Raw genomic sequence first — 20,736 nt, 5'->3', positions numbered from 1 at the left:
TCTGAGTTCAAGGCCAGCCTGGTCTGCATAGTGAGCTCCAGTCCAGCTAGGGCTACAGAGAGACCCTGTTTCAAAAAAAGACCCAAAAAGGGTGGCACACAACTTTAATCCCAGCACTACGGAGGCAGAGGCAGACAGATCGCTGGTCTACATAATGAGTTCTAGACCAGCTGGGGCTACAGGGACACACTGTCTCAAAAAACAGGGGCAGGGGGGGGGGGGGAAGCATGGTGGCACACGCCTTTAATCCCAGCACTCCAGAGGCAGAGGCAAGTGGATCACTGTGAGTTCAAGGCTAGCCTGGTCACTATAATGAGTTCCAGGCCAGCTGGAGGGACCCTGTCTAAAAAACACCAAAAAAAGGGGGGGGGAGGGGACAGAGAACAAAGACTCTAGCCTGAGTGCCTTACTCTTAAGATTACATTTATAATTTCAACAAACTTCCTCCAGCAAGTCAAATGTATAAGCTGAAGGTAACTCTATAAGCAACTTCAAAAATTTTTAACAAAATCCAGAATAGGAATCATATATATCCTTAGAGAATTCCCTTTTCCTAATAACGGTTAGGAACACTGACTGTTCTTGCAGAAGACTCGGGTTTGAATCCCAGCACCCACATGGCAGCCAACAACTGTCCTTAACTTCAGTTCCAGGGGATCCAACAGCCTCTTCTGTCTTCCACGGGCATTGCACCACACAGGTGCACTTACCTACATGCAGGCAATATAAGCATACACATAAAATAAAAATAAATGAAAATTTTTTTTAAATGAAAACATACGTGCAATTTTTCTTTTAGCCAAAAATTTTGCTCTGTTTGACTGTTTTGTCTTCATTTTCTGCAATCCAGTCTCCTCTTTCTGTTCCTGTTACAAAACAAGAAGTATGATCAGGGCAAATACCATTAAAGGTAGTAATTCTTCTATTTTTTCCTGTATCTCCTTATGGGTTAATGGAGGCTTCTTTATTATTAGTGATTGTTATAAATTTGCAAATAAGACATGAAAAGAAGGTTCTTTCTTTCAATTCGAAAGGAAAGCAAGCCAAGATCTAGAACCAATAAATCTATAAAAATAAAAATGTATAATACACTGATAATGATTATCACATACACACAGACATAAAAACTGACTAGTCTCGCTGCTGGGCATGGTGGTGCACGCCTTTAACCCCAGCACTTGGGAGGCAGAGGCAGGCAGAGGGTATCTGTGAGTTCAAGGCCAGCCTGGTTACATAGGGAGTTCCAGGACAGCTGGGTCTACAGGGAGACCCTGTCTCAGAAAGACCAAAAAAAAAAAAAAACAACCAAACTGACTAGTCTCCAAAATACTAGTAGACATCCACCAAAAATAAGAGAAGCTTGATTCAATAAATGTTTGAATTCAGTATATATTCATTTATTTTAAATTGTTCCTTGGCTACTGATTAAAGAAAGGAAAAAAAATTATTCTGCAGAAAAAAATGAGAACCAAATATACCAATCCTACTCCACCTCAAAACTTAATAAGTAGCACTGAAGAAAAATCAAACAATAATCAAGACAACAAAAAAATAAAGTAATTTTTTAAATGAGCTGAGGAGGCTGGAGATGACTCAGCAGTTAAGAGCACTGGCTGCTCAGGGCTGGAGAGATGGCTCAGCAGTTAAGAACACTGGTTGTTCTTGCAGAAGACCCGGATTCAAATCCCAACATCCACATGGCAGCTAACAACTGTCTGTAACTCCAGTCCCAGGGGATCTGACAGCCTCTTCTGACCTCTGCAGGCACTGCACAAAGGCAATACATGCAAACACAAAAAAAAAAAAAAAAAAAAAAAAATAAAAAAAAAAAAAAAAAGAGCACTGGATGCTCTACTAGAGGACCTGAATTCAGTTCCCAGCACCCACACGGTAGCTAGCAACTGTCAGTAACTCCAGTTCCAGGGAATCTGACACCCTCTTCTGACCTCCACGGGCAGTACATGACACAAGTGCACTTACACGCATGCAGGCAAAACACTCATACACATAAAAAATAAACTATTTTTTAAATGAGCTGAGAGAACATGAGAACATGAAGAGATGATCTAACATATGAATGGTGGGGGTTTCTAAAGAAGAAAACAGAGCAAACCAATATTAAATAGCCCAAGAAATTTTTCTGGTGGGAAGAGGGATGAGGAACAATAAAAATATCTATCATTCTCTAAGAAAATGGATCTTGAACAGCAAATTCCCAGACATATCCTAGACTAACCGCTAAAAAAACTACAATGTCCTAAAGCATTCAGACTGGCAAACAGACCTAATAACTGACCCTTAGAAAGGATAATCAGTAGACATTCTAAATGCAGCATACAAATGCAAAAATATAAAAGGCAGTATTTTAAGCAAGTATAAGGAAAAAACCTTTTAAACAAAGAGTTTTGTATCTAGTTCAGAGATTCAGGTAGTCTCAGACTATCGAAAAACAGCAGTAAACAGGTATGAACTCAGAAAATACTAATAACATCTTGACAAATCTAGTGAATGAGTATCATTCAATCAAAAGATCACAGAAACAATGGAAAAAGAACTGACAGTAAATAATATATTTAATCTTAGAGCTAAAAATAAAAGTAGGGACAAAATACGAGGGCCAGTGAGATGGTTCAGCCAGCAAAGCCCTTGTCAAGCAAGCCTGACAAGCTGTTTGATCCCTGGAATTCATATAAGGTGAAAGGAAAGAATTGACTCCACAAAGTTGTCCCGTAACCTCCACACATACTCTATGGCACGTGTACATCCACCTATGCACACCATACTCTCACACATAAACAATAATAAAAAATAAAAATATGTATGAAAGAGACCAGGCATGGTAGTGAGTTCCTTTAATCCTGTTACTTGGAAGGCAGAGAAAGGCCTATCTCTCAGTTCAAGGCTAGGCTAGTCTACAAAGTGAATTCCAGACCTGTCAAGGGTTATAGTGAGACCATCTCTTTTTAAAAAAGAAATATATATGAGAAAAATATATTGATGTAGGCAGGTGTGGTGGCACATGCCTTTAGTCCTAGCACTCATGAGGCAGACGCACACAGATCTCCGTAAGATCAAAGCCAGCCTGCTCTACACAGTGAATGCCAGGCCAGCTGGGGCTACAGGGAGACCCTGTCTCAAAAAACAAACAAGCCCAGTATTGAAAGGCAGCATACATATATTACACATATATTAAAGATATATTCTCTATATTCTAATAACATAGAAATTATGCTATTAATAAATGAGAAGACAAAACCACAAAGTGAAATAAATTGACTACTGCATAAGTTGTAAGTAAAAGTCAACTAATAGCAATCAACACTAAAAAATCAGGTGGAGAGATGGCTCAGCAGTTAAAAGCAGTGGCTGTTCTTGCATAGGTCCTGGATTCGATTTCCAACACCCACATGGTGGATAACAACTGTCTGTATGTAATTACAGTTCCAGGGGAATCCAACACCCTCTTCTGACCTCCACAGGCATTTCACAACACAGGTGCACTTATACACATGCAGGCAATACACTTATACACATAAAATAAAAATAATAAATAGAATTTTTAAAAAAACTGAAAAACCAGAGGCTGGAGAGAGAGCTCAGTGGCTGCTCTTGCATGGGACCTGAGTTTGGTTCCCAGCACCCATATGGTAGCTAACAACTGTCCTTAACTCCCCAGTTTCAGGGGACTATGATGCCCTCTTCTGGCCTCTGCAGGCACTGCACAACATAGGTACGCTTACATACATGCAAGCAAAACACCCATACATATAAAATTTAAAAAATAATAAATTTTTAAAAACTTAAAAACAAGATAATAGGCTAAATAAGAGAATAAAAGGAATTATGAAAATCATACCATAAGAAAATCATTAAACATATATATATATACATCAGGTCTGGAGAGATGTCTCAGCAGTTAAGAGCACTGACTGTTCTTGCAGAAGACCCAGGTTAGATTTCCAGCACCCACGTGGCAGTTGCAAACCATCCTTAACTCCAGTTCCAGGGGAATCCGACGCCCTCTTCTGACCTCTGCAGTATTGCATGACACAGGTGCACTCACATACATGCAGGCAATACACTCATACACATAAAATAAAAATAAAATTTTTAAAAAAAGAAAAGAGAATAAAAGGAATTATGAAAATCATACTATAAGGAAATCATTAAACACATATTTATCCATACACACACTTTCTAAATTACCAAAAGATACAAAGAAAATAGCCAACATTATAGCAAAAGAAATAACACATAAAGAATCTAACAAGATGCAACCTGAGGCTATTATACATAAGAGACTTGCCGGGCGTGGTGGTTCACACCTGTAGTCTCAGCACTTGGGAGGCAGAAGCAGGTGGATCTCTGTAAGTTCAAGGCCAGGCTCGTCTACATAGTGAGTTCCAGGACAGCTCGGACTACAGGGAGACCCTGTCTCAAAAAGACCAAAAAAAAAAATAGAGAGAGAGAGAGACTCATCAGCGATCTACAATTATTGACAAGAAAAGTTCTGGAAGATAAGTGACTGACTGAATCTGAATCTCTCTGCACTCCTTCCAGAAAACCCCAAGATCAATAAGGACCACAAATAATACCACATACGACCAATATTTTGCATATTATTAGAACATACCACAAACTTTAAATAATACACAGGTAGGGAACAAGCAAATTCTATCAATATCCCCACTGCTACTCTAAGCCATGAACAAAGAATAATCACAAAAAAGGATTAAAAGACTTTAAGAATATTAAGATAGTGAAGAACTTACACCATGGACAAAAATCATCTCTAGAAAGCCCAAAATTAAAGTCAAACCCTGAGCACAGGTGCATTTCGCATGTCATATGATCAGGTACAATAAATAACCTTGAGAGTAAGAGGAACCAGAAGCAGTGCAGTCATGGTGATATAGTTTGAACGTAAATACCCCACCCCACCATAGGCTCACATATTTGAACACTTGGTCCCTAGCTGTTGGCACTGTTTGGGAGGGTTGTAGACCCTTTATAAGGTAAATCCTTGCAGAAGGGTGTGGGTTGCTGAGGGTGGTTTGAGACTTTAATAGTCTGACCCCACTTCCTGTTCACATTCTGAGAGTAGATGCAGTGTGAACAGTTATCTTGCTCCTGCCACCATGCAGTCCTTGCCTTCTGCCATGCCATCTCCACTATAATGGACTATATTCCTCTGGAACTATAAGCCAAAATTAAACCCTTTCTGCCTTAAGTTGCTTTTGCCAGGGCATTTTGTCACAGCAACTGTATTAGTCACTTTTCTGTTGCTGTGATAGAAACACTGACCCAAGCAATTTATAGACAGAAGAGTTTATTTGAGCTAACAGTTCCAAGGGAATTACAGTCAGTCATGTCAGAGAGGTATGGTGGCTGGAGGTGGCTACAGCAGGAACAGCAGAAGTGAAGCTCTCACATCATCATGCAGGCACAGGAAACAAGAGAACAACTGGAGATCCTGCAAGGCTTAAGAGTTCTCTAAGCCTACCCCCAGTGATGTGCTTCCTCCAGGATAGCCACACCTTCTAAGACCTCCCCAAACAGCATCATCATCTGGGGACAAAATGTCCAAATACTTGGAGCCTATGAGGACATTTTCATTCAAACCACCACAGCAACATAAAAGTAACCAAGACAGAAACTGGTACTGAGAACTGAGGTCATTGCTTTGCTAAACCTGTCCTTGTGGTTCTTAGGCCTTTGGAACTGGTTTGGGAGAATAATGTGGAAGAGTTTCAAACTTTGGGTTGGAAAAGTCCATAAATACGTTGGAAGCAAAACTTAATGGACCATTTTGGTGGGCGCCTACAAGACAAAAATGCTGAGAAAAGCATGGACAGAAGGGGCTCAGCTCATGAGGTTTTAAGAGTCTTCAGAGGAAAACAAGGACTCTATCAGGAACTGGGCTAGAGGTCATTCATGTCACATTTTGAGCAAGAATCTGGCTTCATTCTGCCTGACTCCTAAGAACCTGAGTGAAGCTGAATTTAATGGTAATGGACTAATTGATTTGGCTGTGGAAATTTCAAGACAAGATTATATTCAGGTTGGTACTCAGAAAGCAGCTGTAATTGTTCAGCATCACTGAAGAGAAAGTGTCTGTGTTGCACTGGGACAATAGGAAAGCTGTCCTCATAGTAAAACCCCACTCACTGAGGCTCCATCTTGTAAAAATGGAAATTCATCCTACAGAAAGAAAGCCTACACTGAAGGTTTCCCTCTTCTTTGAAGCTAACTGCCTAGGGAAGTGTTTCCCCTGGGTCAGCACAGAGACCTGATACAGTTGTAGACCAAGAGGGCCAGCCTACATCTCGAGTTGGCAGCAGGACTTGGCAGCACCTTCCATATAGGTGTTAGTTTTGAAGGCCTAAAAGATGCAAATTTGAGGAGATTGTGAAGTTCTGATTCATGGTTCTGAGTAGCTGAGGCCAGGCAATGTGTGACAGGGTTGGAGTCCCTGTAAGAAGGCTGTGAGAAGCCACTGTGTGAAGTTGGGAAGGTGAGGCATAGGTTGCAGTAGAGACCCCAGGATATTAGAAATGCCAAAACCATGGAATAGTGTTGGATAGGCATGTCCTCTGAAAGAACTAGCAACAGCTGAATGTCTGAACCCTAAGAGACTTGTAGAGCTGGGAGTGATGGTGCACACCTTTAGTCCCAGCATTTGGGAGGCAGAGGCAGGCAATCTCTGTGAGTTTGAGGCCAGCCTGGTCTACATAGCAAGTTCCAGGCCAGCTGGGGCTACAGGGAGACCCTGTGTCAAAAAAAACACCCAAAAAAAAAAAAAAAAAAAAAAAAAAAGAGAAGAAGAAAAAGAGAGACCCATAGAAACAGAAGAAGACAGTCACCCCCGCTGGCCCCCACCCGATTGGTCAGCATCAACTGCATGAGAGGGAAGGTCTAAAGACAGACATGGGAGGCAGCGGGAAGTCTGCAATCTTGGCGGCTCTGTGGTGTGGAGGGGTTAGTTCACAGAGCACTTCACAGAAGGCCTGGGAGCCAAGAGTGCATGGAGAGTGAGCAGGAGAGAATTTGGCTTTACAGATATGTGCTAAGGAGAGCTGTGTGAACATGGAATAGAGATAGCCAAGAGAGAATCTTTGTATGCTAAGGGCAGCAGAACTGGAGGGATGGAATTCTCCAATCCTTTAGGAGCCCAGTGGATTACATTATGAGTCCCAAATGCTGGACATGGAGCTACAGGAGTTGGTGTCTGCCTGGCTGTATTTTGGTTTTGCTTTGGTATAGTTTTTCTTTACTATGTCTCAGTTCTTCCACTGTGGAATAGGAATGTTTACCCTGTTAGAAGTATATAACTTGGTTTTCATTTTATATGAGCTCAGTTAAGAAACTTTTAACTTTTATAGTATCAGAACTACTAAAAGACTATGAGAACTTTTAAAGTTGGACTAAATGCATTTTCATTATAACACAGTGATAAGCTTATGGGAACCAGGAATAGGAGGTTATGGATTAAAATGAATGTGTTTGAATGTCAAGTTGGCTATGGGTGGAGCTGTGATGGTTAACGTTGTCAACTTAACAGAATCTAGAATCACTTGGGAGATGGGTCTCTAGACATGCCTGGAGGCGATTATCTTGATTGTGTTAAAGGATGTGTGAAGGCCCATCTTGACTTTGGGCAGGACTAGTGCCTCAGCAGGAGATCCTGGGGGCTGTAAAAAATGGAGGAATTTTATAAAACACTAGGAAAAACTCGTTTCTCTTTGTTCCTTGACTGTGACTAGCTGCTTCAAGCTCCTGTTGTACTGACTTCCCTGTCATGATGGACTGTACCCTTGAATTCTAAAGCAAAATAAACCATTTCTCCCTCAAATTGCTTGTGTCTGGATAGTCTATTATAGCAACAGGAAAATAAACTAAGACAATGATAACCTAAGAGATATACAACTACTAGATAAAGACATAGGGTTGAGATTCAGTTCCGTAGTAGAACACTTGCTAGAATGCTTGAGGCCCTGGGTTCAATTTCCAGAATCATAAAAAAATAAAATAATTTTAAAATGGGGGAACCTTCACATTCACTGATGAGAAAGGACAATCCAAAATTAAAGATGCTACAATAAGAAATGAAGCACACCCTTTCTCTTTTCATCACACCAATATCAACTTCCTCATCTATGAAAGAAATGTACTTCACTAAACAGTAACAAAGGAAGCTCCCATGGTGGCACATACCTATAACCACAGAGCTTGAGAGGTGGAGGCAAGAAGATCAGAATGTCAACAGTAGCCTCAGCTACACAGCAAGTACAGTCTCAATGTAGCTCAAAAAAAAAAAAAGGATGATAAAAATAGCTCAGTCACCACACAAGCATGAGGACCTGAGTTTAATCAGGAGAACCTGTTAAGGTTCAGATAGCCCCGCCCCCTCACCAACAGGGTCTCACAGACAGCTCAAGCTCCTGAGAAAAGGGAACTGAGTTGATAAGTACCTTGGTCTTTGAAGTCAAGGGAAGCAGACTCTTCTAAGAGGCAGCCTGTCTTTCCTTTGATCTCCCAAGACAAGATAAGCAGATTCTGCCTGTTAACCAGAGATTTTAGGAGCCGCTTTAGTACAGCAGCTTTTCCCTTATCTTAAGAGGACAAAAAATAAACACTTCCTGACCCAGATCCCGGCTGGCAGATGGAAGGGAGACAGGTTTACAAGCCCCGCTCTTCCTACATTCCCCCCCGCCGCCTGATTTTTTCCAAAAAAACTTCCCGCCTTCTGCACCCCGAAGGCCCCATATATAAGCCCCAGCTCACAATCTGTGGGTTGACATTTTCCCTTCCTCAAAGGGAACATGTCCTGTGCAAAATAAAGCTCTATCCTGCTGAGTTTTATCTGTGTCTTGGTGCTTCCTCCTCTATCCATTCTCTGGCAACTTTTTACCTATCAGTTTGTTTTTACCTTTTTTTTTTTTTTTTAATATGTACACATGTATTGCCTGCATATAAGTAAGTGCACCTCTGTCATGCAATGCCCGCGGAGGACAGAAGAGGCTGTCGGATCCCCTGGAACTGGAGTTAAGGACAGTTGTTAGCTGCCATGTGGGTCCTGAGATTCGAACCCAGGTCTTCTGCAAAAACAGTCAGTGTTCTTAACTGCTGAGCTATCTCTCCAGCCCGTTTTTAACTTTTATTAGTGTGTATATGTATATACAACCTGTGTGAACATGCATGTCCAGCTGAGCTATTTCCTCAGCCTTACATTATTTCAATAATTGAATTTTCTGCTTTTAAAAAGTCTTACAAGCCAGGCGTGGTGGCACACACCTTTAATGCCAGCACTTGGAAGGCAGAGGCAGGCGGAGCTTTGTGAGTTCAAGGCCAGCCTGGTCTACATAGTAAGTTCCAGAACAGCTGGAACTACAGGGAGACCCTGTCTCAAAAAGTCAAAAAAAAAAGTCTTACCAGCCGGGCATGGTGGCACATGCCTTTAGTCACAGCACTGGGCAGAGGCAGGAAGATCTCTGTGAGTTCAAGGTCAGCCTGGTCTACATAGTGAGTTCCAGGCCAGCTGTTGGTGCTACAGGGAGACCCTATCCCAAAAAGACCAAAAAAGAGGTCTTATAAGGGCTGGAGAGATGGCTCAGCAGTTAAGAGTACTGGTTACTCTTGCAGAAGATCCAGGTTCAAATCCCAGCACCCACATGGCAGCTAACAACCATTCGTAACTCCAGTTCAGGGGATCCGACGTTCTCATCTGTCCTCTGTGAGCACTGCACAATACGGGTGCACTTATATACATGCAGGCATTAACACTCATACACATAAAATAAAAATAAATAAAATAGAAGGCCTTACAATGATAAATAGGATCTACTGGGGGTTTTTTTGTTTTGTTTTTTTGGTCTTTTTAAGACAGGGTCTCCCTGTAGCCAAAGCTGTCCTGGAACTCACTATGTAGACCAAGCTGGCCTTGACTTCACAGAGATCCACCTGCCTCTGCCTCTGCCTCCTGAGTGCTGGAATTAAAGGCATGCACCACCTCGCCTGGCCAGGATCTACTGTTTTCAAAAAATTCTATTATATTCTGTATACCGGTCATCATGTGTTTTGTACTTAATGCAATTTAAACTGGACAGATACTATTCTAGTTAAGTCGTAAGTATTGAAATATAAAATTGGTTTGATTAAAGAATTTTTCTATTCGGGGGAGGGGGCAGCAAGATGGTTCATCAGATAAAGGCACTTTCCATCCAGTCCACGAATCTGAATTTGATCCCTAGACCCACATGGTAGAAGAAGAGAACCAACCCTCTAGTTGTCCCCTGATCTCCACATATGTGCCACAGCATGTGGTAATGACTTTTCTAGGGATGGCTTAGTCTTACCTAACCTTATAACCAAAGCTAATCTCACACTTTGGGATCATTTAACACTACTCAATCTGCCTTCCTACTGTATGATCTGCTTATTTAAATCTAGCCTTTAGGAAAATAATGTAAACAATCTTACTAGGCCTCGGAATCCTGTTATAATCAACTTTTATAAGCTAAGCTAAACAAACAGCTGTAGTCTTATGCTCCCTGTATCTTCCTCACAATCCTTCCTTGCCCCTGGCCCAGAATAATGTATATGTATGTTGTGAAAATTTCAGCACTGAAAGCAGCAGTGACTTTCAGAAATAATGAATCATCCACAATTTATATTGCAAACAACAGATGGACTTATACTGATAACAGCTGCTTGTGGTTTTGCTTGCTGTTCTGGGTCAGTAGGGGAAAGACAAGGCAAACTTCCCTGGTAAGACAAAGCTCCTCATTTCTTTCCCACTCTATTTAAATTATAAATAGAGTATGTGTTTAGTTGAAGGAACAGTTCCAAGAGAAATGAGATAGGAACAGTTCTGAGAACACGTCATGTTCACTTCTGATTTAAATGACTCTAAGAGTTGGACTTGTTCAAGCACCATATATTATGGCATCTATCGCAATGGTACATGTATCCCTCACCCCCTACTCCATTTACACACACCAAAAATAGAATGAAATGTAATTTTATAAAATAATTTTTAAATTAAGTTTAAAGAAAAAAGGAAGCTAGAGTAGCTACAATAGAAAACAGAGTAAGGACACAGTAGATTTGAATACTCTCATCTAACTTCCTTAAACTGACACTTATAGAAAATACTACCTAATATGTACGTTTTTCTTAAATACACAAAAAAATATAGCAAGAAAAAATGATATTCTATACTATAACCCAAGTTTCAATCTATTTTTTTAAAAAGATTCAGGGGCTGGAGAGATGGCTCAGCAGTTAAGAACACTGGCTGTAGCACATGGGAGGCAGAGAGGCAGGCGGATCTCTGTGAATTCAAGGCCACTCTGGTCTACACAGTGAGTTCCAGGCCAGCTGGGGTTACAGGGAGACCCTGTCTCAAAATGACCGCCCCCCCCAAAAAAAAGCACTGGCTGCTCTCCCAGAGGACCTGGGTTTGGTTCCCAGCACCCACATGGCAACTAACAACTGTCCGTAACTCTGGTTCCAAGGAGTCCAACACCCTGTTCTGATCTCCGTGGGCACTGCACAACACACATGCATTTACACACATGCCGGCAAAATACTCGTGAACATAAAATAATAAAAATAATAAATAAAATAGTCTTTAAAAAGGATTCAAGTACATTAATGTAATTAAATTAGGAAACTAACAAAAATCACTAGAAACTCATCAAATATTTGGAAACTAACATGCTTCTCCTACATAACTCATTAACTAAAGAAGAAACTAAAAGAGAAATTAGGAGCTGGGGGTATAGCTCAATGGTACTCTGCTTCGCTAGCATGTACAAAGTCCTGTATTCAATCTCCCTTAAAAAAAAAAAAAAAACAAAGAAAAACTGTGGGACTGGAAAGGGAGCTCAGTGCTTAAGAGCCCTGAAAGATAATACAGAAGACCCAGGTTTAGTTCCCAGCACCCACATGGCAGCTAACAACTGTCCCTAACTCCAGTTCTAGGGGATATGATACCCTCTTCTGGCCTCCACAAGCATTGCATGACACAAGTGCACTCACATGCAGGCAAATCACTGATACACATAAAATTCAAAAATTAAAAAAAAACAATCAGATGAAGATATTAAAGTAAAAATAAATACAAGAAAAAATACAAATCAAGAAGAAACAAAATAAAATCTGTGAAAGTAAAAAGTGGCTAAGACTGATCAAGATAAACAGAGAAATCATCTACATTAGGGATGAAAAGCAGAAGGGAATAATTATGTAAAGTGTAGCTCCAGGTTTTGTGAAAGACCCTGTCTCAAGTGAATAAGGTGGAGAATGATAGAGTAGGATATCCAGTAACCTCCTATGGCCTCCATATGTGCAAATGGGCACATATGCATGCATGCATGCATGTGCACACACACAAATACATAGTTAAATAAATAATAGCAAGTTGTAGTAAGTAAAATGTAGGGAGGAAAAACTGAAGGCAGAAAGGGCATTTTAAAGAGTCTGCTATGAAAACCTAAATAACAGATGATCAGGCAAAGAAATGGAAATAGAAAAAGACAAATCTGAGTATAACCTTAGAGGGAAAAACCAAAACTATTTGATGACTTGGTGTAAAGATGAAAAAGAGAAAGGTGATTCTGAGTATTATACTCTGAGACAAATGAATGGTTCCCCTATTAAGTAAAATAAAGGACATAGGAAAGAGAAAGAAATTTGGGGAGTGGCACATGACTTGATTCATTACTTACTGGGTATGAACCACACAAGCAAAAAAGAAAAAAAAAAAAAAAAAAAAAAAAAAAACACTTAAAATATATGGAAATAGTAAAAAAAGGAGAAGGGCTAAGACTAGAGAATCTCTGTCCTAAAAATCTTTCTACAGCCAGGTGTAGTGGCACACACTTTTAATCCCAGTACTTGGGAGGCAGAGGCAGACTGATCTCTGTGAGTTCAAGGCCAGCCTGGTCTACATAGAGAGTTCCAGGACAGCTGGGGCTACAGAGAGACCCTGTCTCAAAAAGACCAGAAAAGAAAAAAAAAAAAAATATTTCTACGATAATGTAAATTTCTGGGCTGGGGACGAACCTCAGTTGGTACAGTGCCTGCCGAGCATGCACAAAGCTCTGGGCTCCACACCATTCTGCATTCACATTTTCTCTTACATTGCAAATACATAAAAATTATGGTTTGTAATTGATTTTGCTTATTCTAATAGTTCTAAAATATTACATTGGGTTAACATATTATAATATGAAAAAACTATAATCAGCCAAATAGCATGATTACTTTCTTTGAAGTAATCCATAATTCTACTTACAAATAAAAAAGAAAAGAAAAATTTGCATGACCTTTGAAAACTAGCATAAAGGTAGAGTCAAAACAAACTACTGTGGGTAAAGAGGCCTAATTTAAGATCTATGACTCTATTTCAGAATACTGACCTCTCCATCACTATCAGATATCACAATGAATAAATCCTCAGGTCTACGCTTCCTCTTCATACTGACAGAACTGGTAGTTTCTGCATCCTTCTCCAAGTTCTGACATTCAGAGGCTTCTTTAATTTTTTTCTTTCTTCGTGGCATCCTTTTGCCTGAAATATAAGTTCAAATAATTTACTCAAAGTTTTTTTTCTAGAAATTATTCAATTTGGGCATATGAAAGAAAATGATTGTCATCTGAAGGAAATAAACCTAGACTTTAGAATTTTTCCACTTCTCATTAAAAATTTTAGGAATATACTATATATGTATGATATCCAAATATATATGGGTGGTGGACACATGCATAAACACACACACATACACACACATACATACATACATACATACATACATACATACATACAAATCTCACCTCTGTGATGAAATAAGACAGGGAGGGAAAGTGGGGAGATAAATAGTGCCTAGCTAGTATAAAAAAACTAGAGGGAATAGTATTATTTCAAAAACCTACTGAAAAATTACACATACAACATCGCTACATGAGTCTGTGAGTATAGCTGAAGACTATGTAACAAGAAACAGTGCCAGGAGATGCTGGAAGACAGCCTCGGAGGGTGGGTTTAGCCCTCCATCCATGCAGGGGCTCTAATCTCAGCAGACCACCAGAGAGTGCCCAGTCCTGGCCTCCCTCTGGCCTCCCTCAGGCAGAGGGCCTGAGAACACAGGGGACTGCCTGAGAGCCCCCGGATCCTGCCTCCACACGGTGAAGGAAGCCTGAGTGTACCTGACTGGAACCTGAATTAAGCCTCTGTGGGTACTCCTCAATAGCTGATCTGAAGCCCTCCAAATTAAACCTGAGAGAATCTGAACCCTGTACCAACCAGCTTTACATAACCAATAAAGAAAGGATCTAGGTACCCGGATAATACAAACAGAAGCATACGTCAACTTAATTCTCATATCAGAATCATAAACACCAAAAGAAATTCACATGACAAAATCACAATGAACAAATAATAAAATGGAAAGCCAAAACACTATGTCCCCACCAAACTCCACCAATCCTGTAGAACAGTTCTACAAGGAGAACCCCCTAGAGATAACTCAGGACACTGAATTTAAAAGAACAATCATAAACATGATCAAGGAATTCAACAAATTTAAAGAATACAAAAACAAACAAATCAAAAGAGCTAAAAGAAGATAGGGATAAACTTCTGAATGAATTCACAAAAGAGTTAGAAACATTGAAGAAAACTCAGGCAGAAATGAAGAAGGAAATACAGAACTCAACAAGCCAACATAAAACAACAGGGGAAAGCATCACTGCTAGAATGAATGAAATGGAAAGCATAATATCAAAACAGGAGGATAAAGTTGAAGAATTGGACCACTCAAGCAAAGATTATAGAAAATTTTTTAAAAACACAGGAATGGAATATGCAAGAGATGTGGGACACCATGAAAAGACCAAATCTATGGCTCATAGGACTAGAGGAAGGAGACAAATTTCAGGTTAATGGTGTTGGCCAGATCTTAAACAGGATTATACAAGAGAATTTCCCGAAATTAAGGAAAAACATCCTCATACAAATACAGGAAGCACACAGAACACCAAATAGACAGAACCAGAAAAGAAACTCCATACAGCATATCATAGTAAAAACACTAAGTGTAGAGAACAAAGAGAGAATACTGAAAGCAGAAAAAAAAAAAACAAGTCACATACAAAGGAAAGTCCATCAGAATTACCGCTGACTTTTCAATGCAAACTATGAAAGCCTGAAGAACCAATGAATTCACCTGTTCTCTTGTTCAGGGAGGCCATGGAGATCCCATGAGATGGATTTGAATCAGTGTCCAGTCTACAAAGAGGAGGCTCAACTCAGAGGAAACATCTCATTCATGCTTCCAAGTGAAGCCAGCCACAGGCGAGCAGGACCTTTGACTTATCGTCACATGGATGGAACTGATAAAACAAAGGGGCCAGGAGCTCCTCCCAAGCCCATGTGACCCCTGAGGAACAGATTCTCAAATGACCTTAAGTGTAAAAATAAATTGATTTATTTGGGCCAACTGTATGGTCTTAAACACCCAAAAGGAAAGTATAACCAAAGATTAAAGTATGAGTCTGTTTCTAATAAGACAATGCTACTCAGATGTAAGACTTCAAATCTTGGCCTGCAGTTCTGTAGTGCCCACCTGCAGCTGAGGGAGACAGCCAGCTATTGTTCTAGCCTAAAAGCTAAATGATGGCTAAATTTGTTTTCTCTCTCTATCTAGAAGCATTTGAGAAGGAACTGACATTGATTCTAGCTACTTGAATATCTGTCAAAGTGCCTGAAAACAAATCCTGAGTTCACTCTCGAGTCCAGCCTTGTCAACCCAAAGGAAGATGAGGAGGAACCCAATAGGTGGATGCTTTTGGAAGCCCTCATCAAGAAATTCCAGTGGACTTTGATTTGGACATTTGAATTTGCCCTGTCCTGACTGTTTTCTGGTTCCCTGTCTAGAACTTGTAATGCAAACTATTCTTGCTTTTACTTATCCTTCGCATCGCCTAGGCACCAGTCAAGGACTTCTTTTTTCCCTATAGTTAATAGTTATGCAATTTGGGAGTCTTTTAGATAGACCCAATGAAGGTGTACCCCAATTGCCTCTTTTACTTTTTTAAAAAATTAAGAAATGTCTCTTTAGAGCCTTTGCCCTTTTAAAATTGGGCTGTCAGGGCTGAACAGATGACTCAGGGGTTAAGAGCACTGACTGCTCTTGCAGAGAACCCAGGTTCAGTTCCCAGCACCCACATAGTGACTAACAACCTTCTAAAACACCACTTCCTGGGAATCCAGTGCCCTCTTCTGACCTCCGTGGGTCCTGCTGTATGGGGAAAATGAGAGGAAAGATAATATTCCTTCCCAGAATTCTAATGTCTATGTGTGTGGCATACATATGTGTATGTATGTACACGTATCAACACACATGTGTAAATGTGTGAGCATGTGTATATATATGCAGGTGTGTGTACACATGTGTGCATGTGCATGTGAAAGTCTTGACATTGAGCTTCTTCCAACTTCAAATAAAGTGCTGCTCTTCACTTTCTTTCTTGAAAAAAAAAAAGAATAATATTAGCCCAAAAACCTACTAAAAAATTATACATACAATATCTCTACATGAGTCCATAAGTATAGCTGAAGGTTATATATAAAGAAACAGTGCCAGACAGGAGAAACCTTCCTTTGAGTTGTCCAGGATAGTCCAAGAAACTCCCAAAATTACACAGGCTATTGCCACAGTCCTTGATTGACTTTCAGAACTTCATGGTAAGACCCTACAACTGAAGACAGGACATACTTTGAACACAGGATTTGAAGCAATGGAGCTGGAACTGACCTAGAAGCCACCTCCCCTGAAGACTAGCTCTCATAGTTTTGGAGAGCATTACCCAAGCTGGTACATCAATCAACAGTCCAACCCTAGTTTCAAGGCCTAAACACATCATCAATGACCAGCACAGCAAACAACATTGGTGCAGTAGTGGCACTTTTATCTTGGAGGTAATCAACAGCTACTTAATTGGACTTAAAGCCCACGCAATGGGAGGTAACTCATGTCTGGTACTGTAAACCTAGCCAAATATACATAGCTGGAGAGGTCATAGATCTTAGAGAAACCCCAAGGCTCTCATACCCCTAGACAAATGTTATTTCTTACTATCGGGAAAATATGGATCCTTAAATTTAGAGACAAGTATCCCAGTCACCACCCATCAAAGTAGCTTCTTTTTCAACAGACAGAGATTATTACAGTTACACCACTGGTAACACACAGAGACTCTCTGTGAATTGCCCAAGCCTAAGTGGCACATCTAGGATGCAACTTCTACACCTAAGACTCATGAAACATAGAACAAGGGATGAAGAGAACACTAATGCAGCTTTCAATTCTCATCAATGAAGCTCCCTCATTCAACAGAGGGCCAGGAACACAAAAGTCCACAAATGGCCAAAATGCAGAGAATAAGAGTGGGCAGAGTGTGGTCCTTGGACAGGACTCCTATACTGAGGTCCACCCACCCAGGGCTCTGGGACCATTGTGGAAGAGGGAGCAAAAAGATTGTAAGAGCCAGGGAGGAGGTGCATGACCACACTGGTAGTCAGTCCTATAGGCACCTGGAACCCTTCTCATACAAACCTATAGCAATGATGTCAGCATGCACAAGATCCATGCAAACTTAGGCAGACAAAAACCCAGCACAACTATGGAAATGAACAACAAGCCCCAAACTTTTTTTTTTTTTTTGGTCTTTTTGAGACAGGGTCTCCCTGTAGCTCCAGCTGTCCTCTAAAACTCACTATGTAGACCAGACCAGGCTGGCCTTGAACTCTCAGAGATCCGCCTACCTCTGCCTCCTGAGTGCTAGGATTAAAGGTGTGTGCCACCACACCGAGCCAAGCCCCAGGCTTAGTCGAAGATTTACTGGCAGCTGATTACTGAGTGAGGAATTATCTTCTTGAAGGGGGCTGACTAAACCCCAGTGGATGAACCTGCACTGAAGGACATCTCCGGACACTAACTTTACATAATAGGCCTTAATACAAATGACAGAATGTATGAACTCGGGGCTATGGGAGGGTGTCAAAGGGGAAGGCGAAAGGGGGGTATAAAGATGATTTTATGTATGAACTACACAAAAATTCAATAATTTTTTTTTGTAAAAAATTTCAATAGCATTAAAAGCAATAATTTATCATGATTCCCCTTATACATTAACTTACACAACTGCTTTCCTCAACTACACATTAAGTTTACCCCAGAGATCCTTTTTTTTTTTTTTTTGGTCTTTTTGAGACAGGGTCTTCCTGTAGCCCCAGCTGTCCTGAATTCACTATGGAGATCAGGCTGGCCTCGAACTCACAGAGATCCATCTGCCTCTGCCTGCCCAGTGCTGGGATAAAAGGTGTGCACCACCACGCCCGGCCTCCAAAGATCTTTTTTAAAAAAATGCCAATACTTTCAATCAAGTGCAGTAGCTTGCAACACCTCTGGTGACAAATACAGAAGGACTGGAAGGTAGAAGCCAACCTGGCCAACACAGAAAGACTGTCTCCAAAATTTAACAGAAGCAAAAACTGATGCTTCAGTCTGATAAGGGGAATCTTCCAAAATCATGCAGCTAATGAACTAAAAATGTAAAGCTTTCTTTCAGCATTACCTTCCAAGTTCCCACAATAGCTTATTAAGCTCTGAGCACTCAACAGTTTTTCCAGTCTTAAAGCTCCATGATCCATAGGTCCGGCATGGTGGCACATACCTTTAATCCCAGCACTTAGGAGGCAGAGAAGGGTGGGTCTGTATGCAATCAAGGCCAGCGTGGCCTATATAGTGAGTTCTTGGCCAGCTGGGATTACAGGGAGACTCTGTCTCAAAAACAAAAACTTTTTTTTTAAGTTTTGACATTCTAGGTACTAAACTTGTCAACAGCTTTCAAAGCTTGAGCACAAGGGATCTTAAGAACAACAGAGTCTATGATATGGCTCAATGTGATAAAGTACTTGCCAAACAAGCCTGGTGACCTGAGTTTGATCCCAGGACCCACTAAGTAGAAGGAGAAAATCAACTTTACACACAAAAAATAATAAACGTAATTAAAAAAAATTTAAAGTTGGGAATAGTGGCACACACCTTTAATCCCAGTACTCAGGAGGCAGAGGCAAGTAGATCATATATGCACAAGGCTTTTCAGTTTGTTCACCAGCACAGGAGGAGGAGGCAAGGGGAGGGGAGAGGGACGAACTTGATGCCAAGATCTTCCTTCATCAACTGATTACAATAAGCCTGATTACTTGATTATTTTTCGGTGGGGGGTGCATTCTTATAAACAACACACACACTTTGCTTCCCAGCTTATGCTCAGACTCAGTTTAAGACAAGTATTTAACAAATACTAGGAAGATGGCTTATAGATAAAACAGGAAGCAAGGACTGGCATTTGGACCTCCAGATCCCAGTAAATGCTGAGTGCAAGCTTGGAATTTCAGTTGGCAGAAGTTGGAGTCGGAATCCTGCAGCCAGCTGGCTAAAGCTGCCTATCAGTAAGTTCTGGGTTCAACTGAGAGACCTTGCCTCAATGAGTAAGGTGGAAAGCCATGGGTCCCAAAGAGCCTGAGGATGGAGGGCTCCACAATACATACACATACACAGACGTAAACGCACCACTCATGCACACGCACAAATAAACAAGACTTCAAACACCCTTTGGCCAATAGTTGGCATTTACTGAGTCGATGGATAGAATGTTCTGGGTATCTCAAGCGCATGAGAGAGGTTATTCTTCCAAGTAACTCTTAAGTGGCAGGTAATACTAACACTGAGGAAACAGTCAAAAATAGTTGATAGATGGCATGCTGGGAAATGAAAAGGCATCTGATTCTAAAAACAGACTTTCCTTGATTAAATACAAAGCAGTGTCGTCCCTGACAGGAAAAGTAAGGGGACAGAAGCGTGACTGTTCGGCCCTCTTTCCTCCATGTTGCTTCTATCTCAATATGATACTGTGACTAAATGCAAGCACAGCGGCGGCAGGCTCTGGATTCACACCCAGCTCCCTCTCCGGGTGCGGGTGAGACCTGAAGCCCTGCCTGGCAGAGTGCGCTGGGACAGCACCAGCTCCACTCAAGATGGGGACACACGATTAGGACTTCCAGGGAGACTCTCTTCCGGGAAGCTGAGGCAAGAGGATGGGTACACAGTGAGTTCAAAGCCAGTCTGGTCCACACAGCGAGACAGCAGTGGAGACGGAGGCTTTCAGGCAAAGAGCGGGTGCCACCAAGTACCACTGGACAAGCAAAGTACAGAGTATCGGGGTGGGAGCTGGGCCAGGCCCGGAGTCCCTCGGCGGTTCCGAGACTCAGCCAGCTCGGAGAGCAGCACCGCCCTTCCCGGGGCGCCGGGCGGGTCGTAGGCCGCCCTCCGAAGTGGCCACGGGCACCGGCGGGGTATAACCCCGCTCCACGTCCCCAGAGGCCTACTCCGCGTCACCAAGCGCTCGGGGAAAGCGGACGCCGCCGGGCAGAGGGCGGGAACAGGCGGCCGAGAAGTAGGCAGCGTGCAGGGAAGGTACTCACCGGCGGCGCCCAGCACCTCCCGAACGCTGGGGGTCGCGAGCGGCCGCAACTCCTCAGAAAGCCGAGGCTGTGTGAAAAAGCACAAGCCGGTCCGCGGCCCTGGCCCGGCGCAGGCGCGGGACGCTCCGGGCGGAACCAACCCGCGCCCCAGGGAGCTGCCCGGCCTGAGACGTACCAACTAC

The 20,736-nt window shown here is 41.7% G+C and overlaps 1 protein-coding gene across 2 annotated transcripts in view; it reads right to left on the bottom strand.

Annotated features, from left to right (window-relative positions):
• Positions 1-20,692, bottom strand: part of Uimc1 (ubiquitin interaction motif containing 1) — a 131,006-nt gene extending 110,314 nt beyond the window's left edge. Inside the window, exons 1-3 of one of the 2 annotated variants that reach the window (XM_017801729.2) lie at positions 20,555-20,692; positions 13,425-13,576; positions 782-866 (exon numbers count right to left, since the gene is read on the bottom strand). In XM_017801729.2, coding sequence (XP_017657218.1) covers positions 782-866; positions 13,425-13,568 — 229 coding nt within the window. In that variant the 5' untranslated portion in view covers positions 13,569-13,576; positions 20,555-20,692. The remainder of the gene's footprint in view (positions 1-781; positions 867-13,424; positions 13,577-20,554) is intronic. The other variant, XM_017801728.2, reaches the window with a different exon arrangement.
• Positions 20,693-20,736: the final 44 nt, after the last annotated feature.

This window comes from Nannospalax galili, unplaced genomic scaffold (assembly GCF_000622305.1).
Source record: "Nannospalax galili isolate Female #2095 unplaced genomic scaffold, S.galili_v1.0 scaffold762, whole genome shotgun sequence".
NCBI lineage: Eukaryota > Metazoa > Chordata > Mammalia > Rodentia > Spalacidae > Nannospalax > Nannospalax galili.
This window is presented reverse-complemented; position numbering and strand designations above follow the sequence as displayed.